This window comes from Microcaecilia unicolor, chromosome 2, assembly GCF_901765095.1.
Source record: "Microcaecilia unicolor chromosome 2, aMicUni1.1, whole genome shotgun sequence".
Taxonomy (NCBI): Eukaryota; Metazoa; Chordata; class Amphibia; order Gymnophiona; family Siphonopidae; genus Microcaecilia; species Microcaecilia unicolor.
Genome location: NC_044032.1, coordinates 83,548,130 through 83,573,592, shown reverse-complemented (window position 1 = coordinate 83,573,592; position 25,463 = coordinate 83,548,130). Strand labels below are relative to the sequence as shown.

Genomic DNA, 25,463 nt, shown 5'->3' with positions numbered 1-25,463 from the left:
GGGGGGGGGGAGAAGAGGGCGCCAGGGCAGGCAGGCAGTTGGACATGGGAGCGGGAGGGCAAGGGAGAGAGGACCATCTGGACATGCCAGGGCTCAGGAAGAGAGAGGAATTGCTGGATAGGGATGAATGGAGGGGGCAGGGGACAGAGGAGCATGGATGGGATGGGAGGGCAGAGCTCAGGGAGAGAGGGGAATTGCTGGATAGGGATGAATGGAGGGGGCAGGGGGACAGAGGAGCATGGATGGGAGGGCAGGACTCAGGGAGAGAGGGAAATTGCTGGATAGGGATGAATGGAGGGGACAGAGGAGCATGGATGGGAGGGCAGGGCTCAGGGAGAGAGGGGAATTACTGGATAGGGATGAATGGAGAGGGGGCAGGGGACAGAGGAGCATGGATGGGAGGGCAGGGCACAGGGAGAGAGGGGAATTGCTGGATAGGAATAAATGGAGGGGGCAGGGGACAGATGGGCATGGATGGGAGGGCAGGGCTCAGGGAGCAAAGAGAAATTGCTGGACATAGAGGGGAGAGAAGAGAGATGAAATGAGGGGAAAAGAAGAGAGGAGAAAAACTGCACATGGATGAAGAAAATAGGCAGAAGCTGAGGACCAGAAATGAAGAAGAAAGGAGGAAAGGGAAGAAATGAAAGGAAGCCCTGGAAACGGAGTTAAGAGGACAGATAGCAGCAGAATCGGATACTGGGCCAGCATGATCAGAAAAACAGTCACCAGACAACAACGGTAGAAAAAAATCATTTTATTTTCATTATAGTGTTTGGAATATGTTCACTTTGAGAATCAGGTGCTCAACATTAAAAGTTTATATTTATTTACTTATTTATGGCATTTTATCGCACATTAAACATGAATTAGATTTGAACCTGGGATCATTTAATTTTTTTTCCCCTGGAGTAATGCATTGCCGCCACCGCCGCAGCCACCCCCCCCCCCCCCCCGGCTCTCTCCCCGGCCATAGCCAGCTCTGCAATTTGGGGGGGGGGGCGCAGAGGGGGACAGGGGAGAGAGCCTGTTGTTAAACATTTACCAGCACACCACTGGTTAAAGCTGTCCAATAAGTAAAAAAACAAAACAAAACAAAAACACTTTTGTCTGCCACCTTGTAAGGCAATGCCTATTCAATTGAAACAGCTACAAATGGGGGAGGAAGTGACGTCACCGATGGGACCGGTAGCTTAAATTTGTAGCTCCGCGGGGACGCGAAGTAAATTGCTAATAAATCCTCACATCGGGCGAATAATATTTCCACAGACGAATGGTTGAACTTACCAGATTTGATGGCAGCCAGAAGGAAACTTTCCAAATTTAAATACGCGGCGGAATCGGCGAAAGCGGGAGGCAGAGAGCAAACTGGGTTACCCCCGCGAGTAAACAAAATGGCGCCGGAGGAACCCGAGACGGAGGACGAACTCGAGGAACGAAGCGGCAGAGAGGGAGAAATTGAGAGAAGTGAATTTATAAAGTGGTTCCAAGACTTGAAAGCAGAAATGATAAATACTAGAAATAGTATTCAAGCTGCTGTTAAAGAGCTGCGGGAAGAAGTAAAGGACATTGGCAAGCGCATGGGAGAAACAGAGGAACGCATGGAGGTAATGGAAATGGAGGTGCAGAGTATGACGAAAAAAATTAAAGAAGAGAAACGACAGCGTGACGAGTTGGAGATCAGGGTGGAAGACCTTGAGAATCGTTCTCGAAGGGGGAATCTGAGATTTAAAGGAGTTCCTGAGGAGGCTCAATATTTGGAAGCTACGAAAGTGGTGCAAGAAATTTGTAACTTTATAATGAGCCATGGAAGAGACTCCCAGGAGTATGCAGACAAGACTGAAATTAAAATTGATCGTGCACACCGGAGTCTGGGACCGCAGCGGGGAGAAAACCCTAGAGATATTATTGCATGTTTTCACGATTTTCAGGTGAAGGAGACTGTATGGCGGAAAGCCCGAGCTATGGGTGATATACATTGGAAAAGTTGTAAACTACAGATCTTCCAAGACCTGGCGAAAACCACTCTACAAAAAAGGCGGGAATTCCGCGAGGTAACGAGATATCTGCAAAAAGCTGGCCTGCGCTACAGATGGATCTTCCCCAGCGGCCTAATGGTCACGGTGGGGAATCAGACAAGGAAAATACAACACCCGGCAGCAGCGAGGAAGATACTAGAGAACATGGGATGTGCAGATGTGCCGGAGGAGTTACAAAATCCCACTGTGGAAGGCAATGGAGAGAACAATCCCGGCAAGGGGAGAGGGCATCTTCAGGGGAAACAGGGCAGCAATACAAACGGAACGCGGAAGGAGCGTGGCCTGGAGCAGCATGGGGACACTTGAACGGACAAATGTCAAGGGGCTTAGGCCCAGGCATAGCGTTTGACCATTTAAGTATTGGTAGTAAGTAAGACAAGACTGGTAACGTTTAACTGTTTATATATGTATGATTTGAACAGAGTATATTGGAAAGAATGAATAGGAATGAAGGTTTTACTATGTGGGTGATATAAGAGGGGTAAAGATCCCAGGGGGACGACACTTCCTTAGGGATAAACTGGCAGCTGGTAGTAGCAGCCATCGGGGGAGAGGGGAGGAGGGGAGGGGGGAGGGGGGGAGGGGAGGGGGAGGAGAGGGCATGATCACAGTTGGTTCATGGAATGTAAATGGGCTGAACACACCTGAAAAAAGGAGAATTGTATTTAGAGAAATATCAAAAATGCATTGGGACATTATCATGATGCAGGAAACGCATATCCAGAGGAAAGATGCTAGGCTTATTCAATACAAAAACCTGGGCCAGAATTTTATTCTGGCAGACCCTAGAGGTGGGAAAAAGGGAGGATTGGCAATCTACATTAAAGAAAAGGTACCTTTTGTTCATGAGCAAACATACCTGGAGAGCCAGGGAAGATGTATAGCAGTTAAGGGAAAGGTCAATGAACAAATGATCACGTTAGTTAATATATACGCACCTAACGAGGGACAGGGTGCGTTCTTTGAAAAATTAAGACTGGAATTGATAGAATTTGTACAGGGAGAAGTGATTGTGGGAGGGGACTTCAACTGGGCAATAGCTGACCTAGATCACTCAAAGGGTAAGAAAAAGGGTGGAGTCTCAGCAAATACGACAAAGTTACTGAGTCTGTTCAGGGATTTGGATCTGATAGATGTTTGGAGATTGCAACACCCGGGGCAGAGGACTTATACTTTCTATTCACACGCCCAACAAACGTATACAAGGATAGATGCAATATGGGGCTCCCGTAATCTATGGGGGGAAGTAGGGGATTCTAATATAGGAAGTATTCATGTATCAGACCATGCCCCCATATGGGTCTCCTGGAAGGGTATGGGGAGAGAAAAGGGACACACCTTTTGGAGATTGAATGAATCCTTGCTCGACTCAGTTGAGGATTGTGAAGCTGTTAGCAGGGCGATACAAGAATACCTAGTTTACAATGATAAAGGGGATGTAACAGAAGGGACGCTATGGGACGCTCTTAAAGCAGTGGTGAGAGGACACCTGATCAAAAAGGGGAGTCAAAGAAAGAGGGAGGGGCGAAGGCGGGAATTAGAAGTAAGACAAAGACTGGTGTCCTTAGAAGTCCAGCATCAAGGAGGACAATGCCCTGAGGTTCTGCCAGAATTGAGGGAATGTAGGTCCGCGCTGCAACAAATCCAAATAAAGCAGATGGAGTTTCAAAGGAAGTTAGCACAGCAAAAGTTTTTTGAATACAGTAATAAAGCAGGACGAATGCTGGCGCGACATCTCCGCATGCGCAGAGTGGGCAATACTATAGTGAAACTTAAAGGGGAGGGGGACTCACTATTGTACCAAGACAAGGAGATGAGAGATAGGTTTGCCCAATTTTATAAAGCGTTGTATACTAAAGAGAGTACGGATTCGGGGGAAAAGATTAAAGAATATTTGAGCAGATTAGGATTACATACACTATCTGAAACACAAAAAGACTTCTTAGATAAACCGATAGTATTAGATGAGATAGAAAGAGTCATTAAAGGATTAAAAGGTGGGAAAGCGCCGGGATTGGATGGGTACACAGCTAAGTTCTACAAGGTAATGAATAAGGAGGTGGGGCCATTATTGTTAAGGGTGGGGAATGAGTGCTTTACATCGGGAAAGCTGCCGAGTAGTATGTATGAAGCAGGAATCTCGGTGATTCCTAAACCGGGGAGAGATCCCACGTTATGTGCTTCCTATAGACCAATATCCCTCATTAATATAGATATTAAGATACTTGCTAAGGTCATGGCGGAGCGAATTAACAAATTTCTGCCCCAATTAATCCATGAGGACCAATCCGGCTTTGTCCCACAAAGGCAAGTCGCTGATAATATAAGGAGAACGCTGAATATAATATGGGAAGCACAACGTAGAGGGGGAGATTTTGTACTCTTAACAACAGATGCAGAAAAGGCCTTTGACCGGGTTGAATGGCAGTACCTGTGGGAGGTGTTGGAATGTATGGGATTTGGCCCAAAGGTATTGACATGGATGAAGGGGCTATATGCAACACCAAAAGCCCGTATAAAAGTTAATGGGGGATATTCGGACCAGTTTCAGGTACAGCGGGGTACAAGGCAGGGTTGCCCCCTGTCACCTCTGCTGTTTGCATTGGCAATAGAGCCGCTTGCGCAGCGGATTAGGGAAACGGTTAGCATTCAGGGGATCAAGGTGGGAGACCGAGAGCACAAATTGGCATTATTTGCCGACGACATTCTCTTTTATGTGAGTCGCCCAGAGGAGTCCTTGCAAAATATCTGTCGGGAGCTGAAGGCGTTCGGAGCTTTTTCCGGTTTTAAAGTTAACTATGATAAGTCTGAAGTGCTGGGAATAAAGTGCACCACCTTAGATCTGAGAAGCACATTAACTAGATTTTCTTTTAAGCATGCCAAGGAGAATTTTCGATATTTAGGGGTTAGGCTCCCAGGAACCTAGAATCCTTATACGGGCTTAACTATATTCCCTTGATTAGAGAACTAAGAAATGACTTAAGCAGATGGAAAAATGGGATGCTTTCATGGTGGGGCAGGATTGCGGTCATTAAGATGAACGTACTTCCTAGGTTGTTATTCCTATTCCAAACGTTACCATTGGAAGTCCCCTCGGGAACCCTGAGCAGATTACAGTCTGAAATGTCAAATTTTGCTTGGGGAGAAAGAAGGGCGAGACTATCTAAGCGAATCATGTGGAGGGGAGTGGAAGAAGGAGGGAGAGGGATGCCCAACATCACCTGGTATTATCAGGCAGCACAAATGAAACAGGTGGCGGAATGGAGTAAGGGGGAGGGGGCGCCAGTGGCTGTATTAGAGCAGCAACTGGTGCCTGGGTGTAATTTGGAAAGGGGCTTGTGGGGATCTGGAAGGATGTATGGCCCACGTGGGGGAACTGATAACCCTTTTATAGGACATTTGCTACATACTTGGGAGGTATTGAAACGAAAATTTAAAAAAGGAGTTAAAACATCTACATTGGCGCATATAATCCATGAAGTAGAGTTCCCAGCGGGCGAAGAGGGGGGAACTTTTCATGAATGGTATAAAAAAGGTCTGAGGAGATTTCGAGATCTGATGTCGGATGGTTCATTAAAAACATTTGAGACACTAAAAAGGAAGTTTGCCCTACGAGCGTCGGATAACTATGCTTATCTACAGGTTAAACACTATATGAGTAGACAGGGGTGGCTACAGGGGGACCAGAGGGGAAGGGAGCCATTAGAGAACATATGGATTACTCTTGAGGTAGGGAAGAGGGGCATTTCCAAATTGTACAATTATATTAGAGGTAGTACATTGACTAAATTAGCCTATATGAAAGCATGGGAGAAAGATTTGAACTGTGAAATGAGTGTGAAAGAATGGGAAAGGGTTTGTATAGAGGTAAAAAAGGCATCCACGTGTGTACTAATAAAGGAAAATGCCTACAAAGTTTTAAGCAGGTGGTACTATACACCAGACAGGGTAAAATTGATGTATGCTAGTGCCTCAGACAGATGTTGGCGTTGTGATAAGGACCTGGGCAATTTTATGCATGTGTGGTGGTCATGCCCACTTATTCGTTCTTTCTGGGACGATATAACTATGTGCATGACCTCTATTCTGGGGACACAGTTTGTAGGGGAACCTAAATGGTGCCTATTAGGGTGGGGGAATAAAAGAGGCAAGAAGTGGCAGAAGCGGATTAAAAGACTATGTTTATCAGCTGCGAAGCTGGAAATTGCAGCCCACTGGAAAAAGAAAGTGGGTCCTACAGTCGTGGAGTGGAAAACAAGACTCCGCACCATAATGGGACTTGAACAACTGACGGACAGACGAAAGGGCAGATTTGAACCAAAGGCGGAGGAATGGAATCATCTAGAGTGTTTATGGACTAATGCCACTATTACACAGTGTATTCAGCCATTACGTGAAGATGGGGGGGAGGGAGGGGAGTAAAATTCATTAAGTTTTCAATAGTTGATATTATTGTACAGTTCACTAAGGCTTGTTGCATAGTGGGTAATTGATTTTGTGATTGTACTTATGAATAATGAGATTAAATAAAAAATTTCTTTCAAATAAAAAAAAAAAGAAACAGCTACAAATGGACCAACAATAAAAAAACGACAATGTGGATGCAGCAGCTCATACCGTGTTTCCCTGAAAATAAGACAGTGTCTTATATTAATTTTTGCTCCCAAAGATGCGCTAGGTCTTATTTTCAGGGGATGCCTTATTCGGGAGTAGTAGGGGAACTGTGGCGGTCGGGAACAGTATTGAAGTGGGGGGCGGTATCCTGCAGGAGTAGGCCGTGGCTCGCCTGCCTGCCCACAGTGACCGCAGGACTCGAGCGGAGCAGAGCCGGGCTGGGAATGGAGGAGGGGTATGAACTAGGGAAGGTAATGGAATGTGGGGCCGGGCTGCTCTGGCTGGGGGTCTCGGGAGGTTGTGAGAGGGCTTAGGGCGCAGGATCATCCCTACCATATTACAAATGTTACGGTAGCTCCATTCCCCATTGGTGGCGCTTTATGCGCTCCTCCTGTACATTCGCAACACTTTCCATCCTTCTAGTCTGTAGCCCTTGGGTGATGGAGCAGCGCCGAAAGGGCTCAGTTACTCATTTTCTTTTCTTTTTTTATTATTTCTGCAAGGGGGATGTTTCTTTTCTTTCCAGGCTCACTTACTGGTAGTTGATCTTCACAAAAGCGTGAAGGAGGATGGTAGGAGTCCGCTGGACGATAGCTTTTCCACCTCAGTCTTGTTTCTTGCATTTCTTTTGTTATTTCGTCTTTGGGTTGCAGCGAAAAAAATTAAGGTTTCTGTGTCCATGTCCCATCGGGGCCAAACAAAAAACTTTGCTAGGTCTTACTTTCGGGGGAGGCCTTATATTTAGCAATTCAGCAAAACCTCTACTAGGTCTTATTTTCAGGGGATGTCTTATTTTCGGTGACACAGGGTAGGTTTGCTTGCTTTGTTTTGAGTGAACGGGGATGATGGCTGCGCAGGGAAGGGGAAACTTATAGTCCTACTTGGCTTCCTTGCTTACAGTGGACTAGATAGGCTCACTGATGTTCCACTACTGTTTTGTTAAACCTCCCTGGCCAGCACGGAGTATCAGAGGTCGTGGCGACGTCCACCTACGCGGTACTTGGACGTCGCCACGGGCGCGCCAATAGGACCCTGAAAGTAGCTAGATGGAACCCCCCCCCCCCCCCCCCCGCATGAATTATTTTTATCCCTGCGAAATCCGTCCCTGTGGAGGTTTCAATTTCAAATTCCAACTTGTATTTCACATCGCCCGCGACAAGCCTCCCAGCGTTCCTGGTGTCCTTCTGCCCTTCTCTGACACAACTTCCTATTTCCGGCAGGCTTCATTTGTGGGAGAGAAGTTGTTTCAGAGGAGGGGACGAGAGAAGGAAAGCTACGGGACGGGTGGTGGCCGGCGTCGTGTATGAGTCTGACGGTACGAGGGGAGAGATGGCAAAAAGTACGGGGAGGCCGGACCTCGAGACCACGAATGCGTGTGGAAACTGGTTCTCGGTGTGTAAGAGCGCGAGGGCAGCCAAATGAGTGTGTCACGCCTAGTCCGTGACTTGGTATCTCCAATTCATACATTTCGCTTTCTTGTCTGCTTGGTGGAAATAAAACTGTTTCCAGTTGTTTTGGTTTTCTGCATGTTATAGGGTGTCGTGCTTGCATTCCAAAAGAAGCAGCTTTATAGAACATTTTCCTTTTTAATAACATTTGACTAGAGATTGATCACAGTCTCCTATACGCGCCTATACCAGTTTGTTTCTTTATCTTTTTCTAACCTAATCAAATCTTGAGATTTTCTAGTCTGCTTTCTCCCAAACAAGACTCAAGGTATGTTACAGAAAGAAACCACTAAATAAGGACAATAAAGAAAAGTGTACTGGAACATTTCCCCTGCTTTGGGTTTCTTCACAATTTTATAGTTCTTAATACTGTTTTTAAAATACCTTCCCCCCCCCCCCCCTCTTTAGTCCATTCTTTATGCTTTTCAGACTGAACGTGTATCACACTGAAGTTCAGTAAAACAGCATCACAATCTGTATAGATTAGTAATGGTAATTAATTTGAAGATTTTACTAACTTGGTATTAATGTTTTTTCCATTTATAACAGTTATTTCAAAATCAATTATTTTAACAATACTTTTGGTATTGACTTTTTTTCTGTTTAGCTGTAGTGAAAACTAAAATAAGCAGGATGGTTTATCGCTTGAGTTAGTTTTGTTCTACGTAGTTCTCCCCAGATGCTGTGCAGTTGCCAGACTTCAAATTAGATCCTGATCGTAGATTCAAGCTCCATTAGTTAATATGTAACCTGAGATTGCCATCCAGTAAAACAATAGCATGTCACTTTGAAATTTGATATATCAGTTTCTGTAAGATTAAGGATTCTGTAAATTTTTTGCTTGATTTCTGATGACTGTTTTGTTGTGCTAAAGGTCTGATAATCTTGTGCAGTGAATACTGCCTAAATTAAGGGCAGCATTCAGGGTTGCAAATGTATATCATGTATTCGAACACACTGTAGAAAAGATGAACAGTTGCACATTTCACAGCATGTGTAATACTAGTTGCCATATTCCTGCATGAAGTTTTAGTTAATCTTGACTTCTGAAGCTTTTTTAGGCAGGCTTCTTGTCGCCCCACCCTACTTTTTCCAGCAATTCATCTGACACTCCTCATAGATAGATATATCAGTAAGTCAGAACTAAGTTGGGTTTGTTACAAATAACATTGGCAAATCAAATCCAACCAATCAATGTAGTTTATAAATCATTATTCCAACCGTGATGTCCAAAGAATCAGGATACTTCATTTTAGAAGCTTTTAAAATAGCAGAGACATTTTTAAAAGCTTCTAAAATGAAGTATCCTGATTCATGACAGCTTTTTAATTGGCACAGAGTGTATAGCTTGCTTTTGGGGGGGGGGGGGGGGAATGCATCATGTAGACATGTACAACTTTCTTTTATAATACTGTGGATGCAGTGCATGTATTTGTCAGTGCTGACCATTATTGCTAAATAGTTAATTGTCTTCCTTTTTCATTTATAAAGCTGTTCCACTATGCCTGGATCCCTGCCTGTGAATGCTGAAGCCAGCTGGCCTAAAGATGTTGGAATTGTTGCTCTGGAAGTTTATTTCCCATCGCAATATGTTGACCAAGCAGAGCTTGAGAAATTTGATGGTGTGGATGCTGGGAAATATACCATTGGCTTGGGCCAGGCAAAGATGGGTTTTTGCTCTGACAGAGAAGACATCAACTCTCTCTGTCTGACTGTTGTTCAGAGACTTATGGAGAGGAATGGTCTCTCTTATAACAGTATTGGGAGATTAGAGGTTGGCACTGAAACTATTATAGACAAATCAAAATCTGTAAAGTCAGTCTTAATGCAACTCTTTGAAGAGTCTGGAAATACAGATGTGGAGGGAATCGATACAACCAATGCATGTTATGGAGGCACTGCTGCTCTTTTTAATGCCGTTAACTGGGTTGAATCCAGCTCCTGGGACGGTAATTATCCATCTTTTTTATATATTTTTTTTTATATACATATGTATATTAGAGAATTGAAGTGGTTAATTTGCTTAGATATGTGGAATAAGGGTGAACAAACAAGGTACGAGTGGTACCTTTTTATTATCTGTAAGAAGCATTCAAGCATTAAGATACCGAACTATCACTTACAACTTGTTTTGATGCCTTGTTCCCCCCCCCCCCCCCCCCGTGAATTTAGGATTTTGTTAACATGTGTCCAGTATACAAACATTTACAGGGCAGTAAGTGTAACTACTTTGAATGACTATAGTCAAAATTTGGTGGTGTACAAACTTTTATAACTTGTATTTGAAAATCATGAGTTACTTCTGGGGAAGTAGAGAACATTGTTTTATGGAAACACTATTGAAACAGGATATGACAACAGGTAAAAACCAAATAACTCATTCAGTCTGTCTATCTTCCCTCTCTGTTGTGTCCCACAGACACTTGAACTTATGATTTTACCTCCCTTTCCCTATAGCTAAGGATCCTCTGTCCCTAGCCCATGGTGTACCTCTGATACTGTTTCTCCGAGGACAAGCAGGATTACCATGTGGGTGTACCATGGGATAAAGCCAACACATGCGACCTTTACAGCTAGCCCTTTTGAGCCGCTGGTCTCCCGTGTCTCACGATTACTCGAGGTGGCTCCCTTGGTTGTCGCGGGCTCGATGCAGTATGACCTGGTGGCTTTTTCCCCCCCACCTGAGGAAGGGGGATGCCTTTGGCGTCCCCGCAGTGGGTGGTGGTGGTGACGGACGCCAGTCTGTACGGATGGGGGGCTCACTGTCTCTGTTGTGTTTGCTCAGGGGCGTTGGTCGACAGAGGAAGCCGCCTGGCCCATCAGTCGGTTGTTGTTTAGAGCAGTGATGAACGCCCTGCTGGCATTATAGAGCCTTCTGCAAGGGTCTCCAGTGAGAGTGTTCTCAGACAACATGAAAGCAGTGGCCTACATCAATCAACAAGGCAGAACTCGGAGTCGAGCTTTGCAAGCTGAGGCAAGCAGGATTCTGGCTTGAGAATCACGTTCGACTTCTGTCGGCGGTCCATATTGCCGATCAAGACAATGTTCAAGCGGATTTCTTCAGTCAGCAGCTGCTCGATGCAGCGGATTAGGAGCTGTCGAGCAGCGCGTTTTGACAGATCTGTTGTCGCTGGGGCTTGCCGGAGGGCGACCTCATGGCTTCACTTCGGAATGCCAAGGTAGCGAGGTTCTTCAGCAGACGCAGAGAGGTCGACTCCAAAGGTATCGATGAGCTTCTTCAGCCATGGCTGCAGGTGTGCCTGCTCTACGTGTTTCTCCTTGGCCTCTGATCGGCTGAGTGCTGCGCAGGGTCACCAAGGGTTAGTGATTCTGGTAGCTCCGGATTGGCCTCGTCGTCCATGGTATGCGGACTTAATCCAGTTGTTGGCGGAGACTCCTCTTCGCCTTCCTCTGTTGCCGGACCTTCTCCATCAGGGTCCGGTGCAGATGGAGGATCTCTCCTGCTTTGGTCTTACGGCCTGGCCTTTGAGAGGTCGAAATTGAGGAAGAAAGGCTATTCGGACACGGTGATAGCTACTTTGTTGTGTACCTGTAAGCGCTGTACGACGACAGCTTATGTTTGAGTATGGCGCACCTTTGTTGGTTGGTGCGCCCTTCGGGGATGGGATCCTGCCCAGACTTCTATTTCTCTAATGCTAGATTTTTCACAGGAGGGACTTCTTCCAATCTGCTCTTTTACGTGCCAAACAGGATTATTATATCCAACTGACCAACTCTCTTGGCTCTAATCCTCGACTTCTCTTCACCACATTGAACTCTCTCCTCAAGGTGCCCCCTTCCCCAACTCCCCCTTCATTATCTCCTCAGACCCTTGCTGAATTTTTTCACAACAAGGTTCAAAAGATAAACTTTGCTTTCTCTACCTCACCACCTCTCCCTCTACTAGTCCGTTCCCCTCTCTCTCCTTCCCCTCATTCCCTTTCCTCCTTTTCCTGAAGTTACTATTGAGGAAACTACACTTCTCCTTTCTTCCTCAAAATGTACCACCTGTTCCTCTGATCCCATTCCCACCCACCTTCTTAATGCCATCTCTCCTGCTCTTATTCCTTTTATTTGTCACATTCTCAACCTCTCACTTTCCACTGCGACTGTCCCTGCTGCCTTTAAACATGCTGTGGTCACACCTCTCCTTAAGAAGCCTTCACTCGACCCTACTTGTCCCTCTAATTACCGACCCATCTCCTTCCTTCCTTTTCTCTCCAAATTACTTGAGCGTGCTGTTCACCGCCGCTGCCTTGATTTTCTCTCCTCACATGCTATTCTTGACCCACTACAATCTGGTTTTCGCCCTCTCCACTCAACTGAAACTGCGCTTACTAAAGTCTCCAATGACCTATTACTGGCTAAATCCAGAGGTCAATAGTCCATCCTCATTCTTCTTGATCTTTCCGCTGCTTTTGACACTGTCGATCACAGCATACTTCTCGATACCCTGTCCTCACTTGGATTGCAGGGCTCTGTCCTTTCCTGGTTCTCTTCCTACCTCTCCCTCCGCACCTTTAGTGTTCACTCTGGTGGATTCTCTTCTACTTCTATCCCTCTGCCTGTCGGCGTACCTCAGGGTTCTGTTCTTGGTCCCCTCCTCTTTTCTATCTACACTTCTTCCCTTGGTTCATTAATTTCATCCCATGGCTTTTCCTACCATCTCTATGCTGATGACTCCCAAATCTACCTTTCTACCCCTGATATCTCACCTTGCATCCAAACCAAAGTTTGTGTGCTTGTGTGACATTGCTGTCTGGATGTCTCAACGCCACCTGAAATTAAATATATGACCAAAACCGAGCTTCTCATTTTCCCCCCCAAACCCACCTCCCCGCTCCCCCCGTTTTCTATTTCTGTTGATGGCTCTCTCATTCTCCTTGTCTCCTCAGCTCGAAACCTTGGGGTCATCTTTGACTCTTCTCTCTCCTTCTCTGCTCATATCCAGCAGATTGCCAAGACCTGTCGTTTCTTTCTTTACAACATCCGTAAAATCCGCCCCTTTCTTTCCGAGCACTCTACCAAAACCCTTATCCACACCCTTGTCACCTCTTGTTTAGACTACTGCAATCTGCTTCTTGCTGGCCTCCCACTTAGTCACCTCTCCCCTCTCCAGTCGGTTCAAAACTCTGCTGCCCGTCTCGTCTTCCGCAAGGGTCGCTTTACTCATACTACCCCTCTCCTCAAGACCCTTCACTGGCTCCCTATCCATTTTCGCATCCTGTTCAAACTTCTTCTACTAACCTATATATGTACTCACTCTGCTGCTCCCCAGTACCTCTCCACACTCGTCCTTCCCTACACCCCTTCCCGTGCACTCCGCTCCATGGATAAATCCTTCTTATCTGTTCCCTTCTCCACTACTGCCAACTCCAGACTTCGCGCTTTCTGTCTCGCTGCACCCTACGCCTGGAATAAACTTCCTGAGCCCCTACGTCTTGCCCCATCCTTGGCCACCTTTAAATCTAGACTGAAAGCCCACCTCTTTAACATTGCTTTTTACTCGTAACCACTCGCCTCCACCTACCCTCCTCTCTTCCTTCCCGTTCACATTAATTGATTTGATTTGCTTACTTTATTTTTTGTCTATTAGATTGTAAGCTCTTTGAGCAGGGACTGTCTTTCTTCTATGTTTGTGCAGCGCTGCGTACGCCTTGTAGCGCTATAGAAATGCTAAATAGTAGTAGTAGTAGTAGTTTGGCGTATAATTCCCTCAGAGTTCAGTTGGCAGCGCTTGCCTGCTACAGAGGTCATCTTTCAGGGTTCTCCTTTGCAGCCCATCCAGATGTCTCACGTTTCTTGCGGGGGTTTCTCCATCTTAGGCCCCCCTGTTATCGTCTGTGTCCCAACTGGAGCCTAAATTTGGTGCTCTGGGTCAGGCCCCGTTTTGAGCCGCTATGCAAGGCGTCGGAGAAGGACTTAACTCTTAAGGCAGTGTTTTTGGTGGCCCTGGCGTCTGCTCGCAGGGTCTTGGAGATTCAGACCTTGTCATGTTGAGCACCATTTCTTCGGTTTTCGGAGGCCGGCGTTACTTTTCGATCGGTTCCTTGTTTTCTTCCTAAAGTGGTATCAGCATTCCATATTAAGCAGGATCTGTTTTTGCCTTCCTTTCGCCAGGAACACTATCCAACTCAGTTTGCTTCTCTCCGATTTTTGGATATTCAAAGGGTGCTGATCCGGTACTTGCAAGTGTCCAACGAGTTCAGACGTTCGTATCACCTGTTTTATTCTTCTAGCGGACCCTCGCCGGGGGGAGGCCACCTCAAAGCCTACTATTGCACAATGTATCAAGGATACCATTTCGTTGGCTTATATTCTGGTAGGTCATTCTCCAGCGGGTATTCGTACTCATTCAACCCGAGCTCAGGCTACTGTGTTGGCAGAGGCAGGTATTTTGTCATTGGAAGAGATTTGTAGGGCAGCTACGTGGGCGTCATTGCATTCCTTTTCTAAGCATTACAGAATAGACATTGCTGCTCGTGCGGATGTGAGGTTTAGGGCGACTGTGTTGATGCGGGGTGCTGCAACTTCCCACCCTGTGTAGGGAGTGCTTTTGTACATCCCACTAGTTCCTGGATTCATCTGCTGCTGATGCTATGGAAGGTAAAATTATGCCTTACCTGATAATTTTCTTTCCTTTAGTCACAGCAGATGAATCCCGGATCCCACCCTTGTCTTTTGTCGCAAACTTTTCTGCTACGGCTCCTGGTGTCGGGATTGCCATGCGATTTCTTTTCAGATTGGAATTCCCGTTTAAAAAAAAAAAAAACAAAGTAGAGAAGATTGTTTTGCAGTACAGCAACAAACAGCGGAAGGTGCGATTTGGACACCTCGGGTCTCATAGACTTGAGACGTCTTGTTAAAATATTTCAACGGACGGCACGGTTGTGGTTCGTGGTTTGTTAGGAAGTTGTCAGTGTTGTTTAGATTTTTTTGCCTGTTTATGGCTTTGAGATGGGACGTATACTAGAGAGATTAGGTGCTGGCCGTCTAGTATGCATCCCTTCAATTTTGTTCTCTATCTCCACCTGCTGGTAGACTGATAAAACCCACTGGTTCCTGCATTCATCTGCTGCGATTAAAGGAAAGAAAATTATCAGGTAAGGCGTAATTTTACCATTTCCTAGAGCAAGATACCCGACACGATGGTCGGTTTGGGCAGACAGTTCTACAGAATTTGTGTGTGTGTGTAAATATATATATATATATATATATATATAGTTTCAGGTTAATTTAGGTTTTGACCTTGCGATTGCAAGGTCCTTTTGTCGTACTGTTCTTGTTTTTGGTGAGCCTGGTAGCTAGGGATTCCCACATGTGAGAATATGGCCTGCTTGTCCTCGGAGAAAACAGGAATACTTAACTGTAGTAGGTATTCTCTGAGGACAGCAGGCCATTCATTCTCACATATCCTCTCATCTCCTCTTGGAGTTGTCTGCTGGTCCTGTGCTCTCGCGGCGGGCGGGAAGGCACTTGCACATGTGGGGTGGGGATGCTGTTGCTTGTGTTTTTAAAGCTGTATTACGCTTTTTAAGCATTCTGCACCGGGCAGTGTGGCTGATGTCGCCCACATGTGAGAATGAATGGCCAGCTGTCCTCAGAGAATACCTGCTACAGGTAAGTATCACTGCTATTTCAACTCGGAAGTTATTCCAGTGTATTTTTCTTAAGTTATTCCTGCGCCTGCCTCCTTTCACCTCACCTCTTGTTCTAGTACTGCCTTTCAGATGGAATATGCTCTTGTCTTGTGCATTTACACCTTTCAGGTATTTGAATGTCTTTGTATCATCCCTCCTCTTTAGAGTAATATGTATTTAGGTCTTTCCAGTTTCTCTTAAGGTTTTGATAGTTCAGAGAAGGGCTATTTCCATTTATATCCGTATGGAAGTGCAGCTTCCAGAATTGCATGCTGTATTCTAGATGAAATCTACAATTTTGTACAGAGGCATTGTAACCTTTTTCTGGTTTTGGTTTTTGTTTGTTTCTACTACTTCTGATCAACTTTACCATTCCTTTGGCTCTGGCCAGTGTTTTGTCACACTGTTTTTGCTATCTCTGTTTCCAGGTAGGATCCTCCCAAGGTGCCTCTCTAGTTTGTTGCACATCAGTATATCATCTCTCACTAATTGAAGCAGAAAGGAAATTGGCCAGCTTTTAAGAAAGTGAAAGTAGAAAAAAGTTGGAGCAAAACTTGATCTGCTTCACACACTAATTCTGGTCTCTCTTTCTCTCTCTGCATTTTTGCAGGACGATATGCCCTTGTTGTTGCTGGAGACATTGCTGTATATGCTACGGGTAGTGCACGGCCAACAGGTGGTGCTGGTGCTGTTGCCATGCTAGTTGGCCCAAATGGAACTTTAATATTTGATAGAGGTTAGTATCCAAAGCTCATTCCAGAAGATGACTTCTAAAAAGTGAAAGAGGAAAGTACATCCATTGGTCAGATGAAGATGGTTTGACTGTGCTTGTCTAAATGTTGCAATTTCTATTGGGCTGTGTATATGACGTTTTAAATGAAGGACTGACACCGTCACACCCTGCTTTTTTGTTTCCAGGACTGCGTGCCACACACATGCAGCATGCCTATGATTTCTACAAGCCTGACATGTCATCTGAATATCCTGTTGTCGATGGGAAGCTGTCTATACGATGCTATCTCAGTGCATTAGATCACTGTTATTCCACTTATCGCAACAAAATTAATGCTCAGTGGCAGAAAGGTATGATCTTCACATCTAATGACGATCTTATATAGAGTGAGTGCAGGAGATGCCTACTGTCTCCCCTGAAATACACTTTTTAAAGCTGCACCTAATTATGGCACCTAGAAATTTTGCCATGGCACATGGGATTTTCCTGTCCAAAATGTCTTTCCTTGCTGCTGAACAAGTGTTTTCTGCAGGGCTAGCATGGTTTTCATTGTGTTTGAGCTGTGCTAGTGCCCGACCACCCGCACTGGAGACTTGAGACTGTGAGACCTGTGCAGCAGTCTGGGCACCAGCATAGTTCAAACTCGGAGCCATATAATCTCAGACTTGAAGAAAACATGTGTGCAGTGGCAGCCAGCAAGTTTTAAAAGAAACAGTGGTTCACTGGATTCTGAGGGTGCAGCTGGCTCAAGCTGACTAGGGAGTGACTGAAGCTGGCTAGTTTGGGGTAGCTGGTTGGCTGGGGAATGACTGGGACTTGATAGGTGAGAAATTGAGATTCGTAGGGACAGAGGAGGCAATGTATGGTAGCTAGAGAGAGAGATGAAGGGGGGGTTGAGAGAGCTTGGCATCCAGGGTGGCAGGCTTGAGAGGGGACTATATTTTGGACAGGAGAATGAGAGACTGACTGAGGACAGACTGGGCACCTGAGCCATGGTGATGGTTGAAGCCACAGAACATTAAGGGCCTGATCTACAAATACTCCCTCCCCCCCACCATCCAGTAGACACAATGGGAAAACAGTAAATCAGATCCTAAAGAAGCTAAATGTATAAATCTTAGAAGGGGGAGCCTGGTGTAGAGCAAACCCTTCCATCCCTTCCGTTCAATCTCTATAGGGTTGACAGGCGGGTTTTAAATGTTTTTAGCCACTGACTTCAAATATTTTTTTATTCTGTATACATTTGAGTCAGATGTAGTGTCCCATTTATACTAAAGTGTGAAATTTTTGCACTTACCATGCTTTAACTAAAACTAATGCACAGTAAGTACAAAGGTTGTGTGATAACTGTTGGGGGAGTGCCTAGCACATTCGGTGCAGTTATCACACTGGAAAGTTTCGGCAAGAAGAGCTGGTTCTGGTTGAGGCACCTTCCATATTTCAGGGGTAGCCCAAGTGAGGACCTTGGATGGAGACCTGATCTTGGAGGGCCTCTGCAGGCTGCTTTTTCCCCTTCCATAGGACCCTCTCACAGATGGTCATAATCAAAGTGGGAAACCCTGGGTATGGTGCTCTAGGATACCAAGATATTGAACAGGTAAGTGTAGCCACTGGGTTTCATTTGGGTGCATAGCTGGCAGTGTTTTCCAGGGACCCTTGCTAGTGGGGTGAGTCTTTTCTTTTTTTGTCCCCCCCCCCCCCCAAAAAAAAAAAAAAAAAAAGATATTTCATGCACAAAAAGTGTATCCATGCTAATTGCAAAAAAAAAAAAACTTAACCCCATGAGGAGATTATAGTGCACAGTACTTATCACACGCTGTCCCTTGTTCATAGGCACACTTAATTGCTGTTCACGCCTGGTCCCCACCCTCCAACACAACATGCAGTTAATGTGTGAACTAGTATGTGATGTTACGACAATGCAGTAACTGTTACCATACTCCTGCTCTAATACTGTGCTTAATCATTTGTTAACTGCTAAATGCTCTTAATAAACAAGCCTTGTAGTATGTTAATTGTCAAGAATACAGCATCACTTAGCTTTCCAAATGTTTGTAGAAGCTAAAGTTGACAAAAATGATACCAAAGGAAACCCTAAATTCCATATCATCAAGCTGATCAATCCATAGACTGGTGGGTTGTGTCCATCTACCAGCAGGTGGAGATAGAGAGCAAACTTTTGCCTCCCTATATGTGGTCATGTGCTGCCGGAAACTCCTCAGTATGTTCTCTATCTCAGCAGGTGGTGGTCACACACAGCAGCAGCTCTGGCTAGGCCTCCAAGCCTAATCCTTAGGTTTTGTTGAGGCCTGGGGTTGAGGGCTCTTTTGAGCAAGTGCAAACCTGGTGGTGCCAGGTCCCTCCTTTTCTCCCCCCTCCCGCTGGCTCCGTTTAAAAAAAAAAAAAAAATATATATATATATTTTTAAACGTCTTTAAAGGCGTTTAATTCGACGTTTCTTTAAACGTTCATTGCAGCTACTCACTGGGACACCAGTTCGTTACAGCTCGGAGCGGCAAGCAGGTAATTTTACCTTTTTATAGCGGGCAGGGGGTTCCCCGATTCTTCTCCTCGTGGCAATGGCGTCGGAGGGCGAGGGCGCAAAGGGTCGCTCCCCGGATCGCTGGAGCGCTTCTAGAGGGGATGCGGGGGTTTTACAACCTGATTCGCCCTTGATGGGTGATAGTTTAGTGACCGATGAATGTCCCGGTCGTTCCTCCGGCGTGGCGGTTTTTTCCCGCCATAAACGCCCATCCCCCGCTCCTCGCCTCCGCCATCTTGGCCGGCCACGCGGCTCGGACGGCTTCTTCGGGGCCGCCCTTGAGGTTGGAGACATTAATGCCATGAACGCCCTTAATTTGGGCGACGGCACAAAAGCGGCTAAAGTTAAGCGCCGTTCTTCCCGCGCGGCTCCTTCACGGAGTTTCGCGCCGGACGCCATTTTGGATGCACAGTATGTCTCTCCCCCGCTATTGCGAGCGCCGGTTGAGAGTGCGTCTAGGGCTGTTGCCCAGGCTGCGGAAGTGCACAGTCTGGGGGGTTTCTCCCCCGAGTTTGTTTTGCTGCTGCATCAGGCTTTCCTCATGCAAAACGCTGCCCCTGCTCCCTCTTCTGATAAAGAGGTTGAGGTTCCCAGAGGTAAACGCCCTCGGGTTGATTTCCAGGCCTTGGAGGACTTTTGTCTCCTCCGATGTAGATGAGGGCAGCGTGTCTGAGGTCTCCCAACGATCCTTTGCGGATTCCTTGGAGGAGATAGATCCCCGCTCGGATGGAGCGGATGACCCCTCTGCAGCGCGGCTTTTTAGCCCAGAGGATTTGCCCAACCTGTTGTTACAGGCCATGGACACTTTGAAGATTTCCTCTCCGGAGGACGTCTCTCCCTCAGCCCCTGTTGGCTCTGCCATTATGCTGGGGACGAAGCGCCCGCCTAGAACCTTCCACGTGCATGATGCCATGCACACCTTAATTGCGGCTCAATGGGATGTCCCGGAAACGAGCCTTAAAGTGGCTAGGGCTATGTCCCGCCTCTATCCTTTGGCTGTGAGTGAACGTGAGGCCTATCTGTGGCCTACCGTGGATTCTTTAATCACTGCGGTGACTAAGAAAATGGCGTTGCCGGTGGAAGGTGGCACGGCCCTAAAGCACGCCCAAGACAGAAGATTGGAGGCGGCCTTAAGGTCGTCCTTGGAGGCAGCTGCTTTAAGTTTGCAGGCCTCAGTTTGCGGCTCCTATGTGGCCAGGGCGTGCCGGACTATGGTGCAGCGGGCTTCCCCCTCGGATCATTCCTTGAGGGCTGATTGGCCGGCCCTGGAATCGGGCTTAGCCTATTTGGCAGACTTGCTGTATGATGTCTGGAGAGCCTCAGCTAAAGGCATGGCTCAGACAGTCTCTGCGCGGCGGTGGCTTTGGCTGAAACATTGGTCTGCTGACCACGCCTCTAAATCCCGCCTGGCTAGATTGCCTTTTAAAGGCAAGCTGCTCTTTGGGGTCGAGCTGGACAAAATCGTGACCGATCTCGGCACGTCTAAGGGCAAGAAATTACCAGAGGTCAGGGCTCGGGTTAGTACTCGTCCCGATACCTCCATACCGCCCGGGCAAGTCGGGTTCCTCTGCCCCCTCTTCCTTCAAGAGGAATTTCTCCCCCAAGCAGCATTCCTTTCGCAGAGACCGCCGTCCCGGAGGTGCTCCCTCCGGTCCTCCCCCAGGGTCTCGTACCCAATGACGGGGCCTTGGTCCACGCCCCAGTGCAGATTGGAGGACGGCTGTCCTCGTTTCTGGGCGAGTGGACCACTATAACTTCAGACGCGTGGGTGCTGGAAGTCATCAGAGACGGCTACAAGCTAGAGTTCTGCCAACCCTTAAGAGACGGGTTTGTACTCTCTCCCTGCAAGTCTCCGGTCAAGCTGTGGTAGTGCAGCAGACCTTGGACAACCTGATCCGCCTGGGTGCGGTCGTTCCGGTGCCAAAAAATCAGATTGGCAAGGGACGTTACTCCATTTACTTTGTGGTTCCAAAGAAAGGAGGTTCTGTCCGGCCTATCCTCGACCTCAAAGGGGTCAATCGGGCCTGGAAAGTGAGGCACTTTCGCATGGAGACTCTCCGCTCTGTTATAGCGGCAGTGAAGGCAGGAGAGTTCTTGGCTTCCTTGGAAATCAAGGAAGCGTACCTGCATATTCCCATCTGGCCTCCTCTCCAACGCTTTCTGCGTTTTACAGTCCTGAGACGACACTTCCAGTTCAGAGCCCTCCCTTTCGGGTTGGCTACTGCTCCGCGGACCTTTTCCAAAGTAATGGGGGTCATAGCGGCCTTCCTGCTAAAGGAAGGAGTACAAGTCCATCCTTATCTGGACGACTGGTTGATCCGAGCCCCCTCTTATGCAGAGTGCGGCAAAGCTATGGACCGGGTAGTTGCTCTTTTGAGCTCCCTGGGATGGATCATCAACTGGAAGAAGAGCCAGCTGCGCCCGACTCAGTCCCTGGTGTATCTGGGAGTTCGATTCGACACCCAAGTGGGCAGAGTGTTCCTGCCAGACAATCGGATTGTCAAGCTTCAGGCTCAGGTGGGACTAGTTCCTAGTAGCCTCTCCTATTCGGGCTTGGGACTACGTGCAGCTGTTGGGCTCTATGACGGCCACGATGGAAGTAGTGCCCTGGGCCAGGGCTCATATGAGACCACTACAGCTATCTCTGCTGCTGCGCTGGACTCCGATGTCGGAGGATTATGCTGTGCGCCTTCCCGTGGACCCAGCAGTGCGCAAGGCGCTGAGCTGGTGGACGCAGACAGACAAGTTGTCTGCAGGATTGCCTCTGGTGACCCCGGAGTGGATGGTCGTCACGACAGACGCCTCTTTGATGGGCTGGGGAGCCCACTGCTTGGGAAGGACAGCGCAGGGGCTCTAGTCTCCTGCAGAGGCAAGTGGTCTATCAACCTCCTGGAACTCAGAGCCATTCGCTTGGTGTTATTGGAGTTCATCCCGGTACTCGTGTTGAAGCCTGTACGGGTCCTGTCGGACAATGCCACGGCTGTGGCCTATATCAACCGCCAGGGAGGTACCAGAGCGCCCCTCTAGCCAAGGAGGCTATGAGTCTTTGCCAGTGGGCGGAAGCGAACCTGGAGCAGCTTTCAGCGGCCCACATTGCCGGAGTCATGAATGTCAAGGCGGACTTTCTCAGTCGCCATACCTTGGAGCCCGGAGAGTGGCAACTATCTGCTCAGGCGTTCTTGGACATCACGAAGCGCTGGGGCCAGCCGAGCCTAGATCTGATGGCGTCATCGGCCAATGGCCAAGTGCCGCGCTTTTTCAGCAGAGGACGGGACTCTCGATCCCTGGGAGTAGATGCTCTTCTCCAACAGTGGCCGACAGAAGAGCTCCTCTATGTGTTCCCGCCCTGGCCCATGTTGGGCAGGGTGCTAGACCGGGTGGCAAAGCATCCCGGCAGGGTAATCCTGGTGGGTCCGGATTGGCCCAGACGTCCCTGGTATGCGGACTTGTTCAGGCTCTCAGTCGACGATCCTCTGCGGCTGTCAGGGGAGCAGGGCCTGTTACATCAGGGTCCCGTGGTGATGGAGGATCCCTCCCCCTTTGGTCTTACGGCCTGGCTATTGAGCGGCAGCGTCTGAGGAAGAAGGGCTTCTCAGACAAGGTCATCGCCACTATGCTGAGAGCGAGGAAGCGCTCTACTTCTACTGCTTACGCCAGGGTTTGGTGTATCTTTGCAGCATGGTGTGAAGCAGGCTCACTTTCTCCCTTCACTGCTCCAATTTCTTCAGTGTTGGCGTTCCTGCAAGAAGGTCTGGAGAAAGGCCTGTCGCTCAGTTCCCTTAAAGTCCAGGTAGCGGCTCTGGCTTGCTTCAGGGGCCGCCTGAAGGGTGCTTCCCTGGCTTCGCAGCCAGATGTGGTGCGGTTTCTCAAGGGAGTTAATCACCTGCGCCCTCCTCTGCACTCAGTGGTGCCTGCGTGGAATCTCAACCTGGTGCTAAGAGCATTGCAGAAGCCGCCTTTGGAACCCTTGTCGAGGGCATCTCTGAAAGACCTGACGTTGAAAGCAGTCTTTTTGGTGGCTATCACTTCAGACAGAAGAGTTTCCGAGCTCCAGGCGCTCTCATGTCGAGAGCCTTTTCTGCAGTGCACTGAGGCAGGAGTGACTATTCGCACAGTGCCTTCCTTCCTGCCCAAGATTGGTTCTCGCTTCCATGTGAATCAGCAGCTCTGTCTCCCTTCCTTTCGTAGGGAGGACTACCCAGAGGAGTACTCCGCTCTTGAATATCTGGATGTGAGACGAGTCATCATCAGATACTTGGAAGTGACCAATGATTTCCGGAAATCGGATCATCTGTTTGTCCTGTTTGCAGGTCCTCGTAAGGGTCTGCAGGCTGCTAAGCCTACAGTGGCAAGATGGGTCCAGGAAGCCATGGCAGCGGCTTATGTGGCCGCGGGGAAGGTGCCGCCTATCCAGCTGAAGGCTCACTCCACGAGAGCTCAGGCGGCCTCGATGGCAGAGGCCGGATCCGTCTCCTTGGAAGAGATATGCAAGGCGGCAACGTGGGCTTCGGCTCATACATTCTCCAAGCATTACCGTTTGACTGTGGCTGCACGGGCGGAGGCCCGGTTTGGAGCTTCAGTGTTGAGGTCAGGGATTTCTATGTCCCGCCCTGGGTGAGTACTGCTTCGGTACATCCCACCAGTCTATGGATTGATCAGCTTGATGATATGGAAGGTAAAATTATGTATAATCATACCTGATAATTTTCTTTCCATTAATCATAGCTGATCAATCCATAGCCCCTCCCAGATATCTGTACTGTTTATATTCTGGTTGAATTTTAGGTTCAAGTTTAGCCTTCAGTTACTTCAGGAGGACTTCGTGTTCAAGTTCTTCTTTCACTTGGATTCTTCAAGAGTTGAGACGACTTTGTGTTACAGTGAGCTGCTGCATTCCTCTCCCCTCCGTTTTACGGGGCTGGATTGAGACATAAATTCTGCCGGCACTCCCTCCCGCTTCGTGCGGCTGTAGGGCAGCTTTGTACCCCTCCCGCTTCGGCGGTGTTAGGGTCAGTCAGCTCCTCCCGCGGTTGCGGTTGCAGGATAAGCCAGATCCCCTTCGCATCGGCGGGTGTGGTGTCCCTCCCCCGCTCCGCGGGGATGAGCTGGACGGATTCCCCTCCCCCACTTGTGTGGGGATGAGCTGGGTTAATTCCCCTCCCCCGTTTCGGCGGTGGTGAGCTGGGCAGAGTGTCCCTTCGTGGGTGTAATTCTCTAAGTGCTGAGTCCTGCGGATGGAGCTTTGATATCGACATACTGAGGAGTTTCCGGCAGCACATGACCACATATAGGGAGGCAAAAGTTTGCTCTCTATCTCCACCTGCTGGTAGATGGACACAACCCACCAGTCTATGGATTGATCAGCTATGATTAATGGAAAGAAAATTATCAGGTATGATTATACATAATTTTACCATAGATCAGCATACGTTTTCAATGCAAGACATTAATAGAGCATAAATAAGTTGTTTTCACTGATCAAAAAGAATAGTTACTTCTATACGTTATTGAAAGAAATGAGTCTACTTTTTTTTTTTTTAATAGAAAATGTAGTCTGTCATGCAACCCCCAGGTGAATTTTCCTATAACAGATAATCCAGGGCCTTCTCCAACACATGACCCTTTACCCCTTTCTCTTTTCAATATCTGGTTAATATGCATTTGGCAGCCAAATGTAAATACTGGCGTAAGCATTTAATATTTTTCAGATACACTTCTGGAATCTGACCACAAGACAATTGCCAAACAGTAAAATGATATACACAACCCAGAAATAATCAAAATTATAAAAAGCACGCTATCCAAAATTTGTTTGGATATCAGAACAATTTCATAAGTTCAAATTTCACTGTATCCTACAATTTCAACAAAAAGGAAGGAGGTGAGAGTTCTCATCTGCCAAGAAAATTTGTCAAGGCCTGTGATGGTAGTGGGGCATTCATGTAAGAACCTGAATGATCGATTTATTTGGCTTTTGTCTGATGAAAAACCACCCTCATGTTGTTGATGTTCCTTACTTATTTAAGCCTCTAGTTAGGCTACATGCGGATATATTTACAAAATCAAGCAACTGAGCAAGACAAGATGTAGCTTTTCTGATGAATGTGTGACACTTTCCTGTGTGTGCCCTCGGACTAAGGTGGTAATTTTACTTTCTTATCCTGCTAAACTAGTTCAGACTATTGGGTTGTGTCTCCTTACCAACAGATGGAAGCAGAGAATTTGCAGTTTCCAATGACATCACTGGTATAAGGAGTGGTATAGCCCAGAAAAACTCAGTATTTTTCTACCTACAGCAGACGTTTCAGGTCAGACTGGTGCAGCAAGATAGTGGATTGGCCTGACCTCTTAGGCCACAGTCTAGGGTCTGCAGCTTTGAGACCGAACCATGGTCGGTACTTCATTGAATCGGTCCCAGTCAAGCTCCAAGAGGTGCTGCCCTCTGTGGTC

At 47.4% G+C, this 25,463-nt stretch overlaps 1 protein-coding gene across 5 annotated transcripts in view; it reads left to right on the top strand.

The window, feature by feature from the left end:
- The window catches only part of HMGCS1 (3-hydroxy-3-methylglutaryl-CoA synthase 1), a 105,974-nt gene that overhangs the window by 22,140 nt on the left and 58,371 nt on the right, over positions 1–25,463 (top strand). The window contains exons 1-4 of one of the 5 annotated variants that reach the window (XM_030193099.1): positions 7,808–7,989; positions 9,590–10,047; positions 16,349–16,474; positions 16,657–16,821. In XM_030193099.1, the coding sequence (XP_030048959.1) occupies positions 9,600–10,047; positions 16,349–16,474; positions 16,657–16,821 (739 nt within the window). In that variant the 5' untranslated portion in view covers positions 7,808–7,989; positions 9,590–9,599. Of the gene's footprint in view, positions 1–7,807; positions 8,043–8,076; positions 8,367–9,589; positions 10,048–16,348; positions 16,475–16,656; positions 16,822–25,463 lie in introns of those variants that run through there. The other 4 variants (XM_030193095.1, XM_030193097.1, XM_030193098.1 and 1 more) reach the window with 4 other exon arrangements.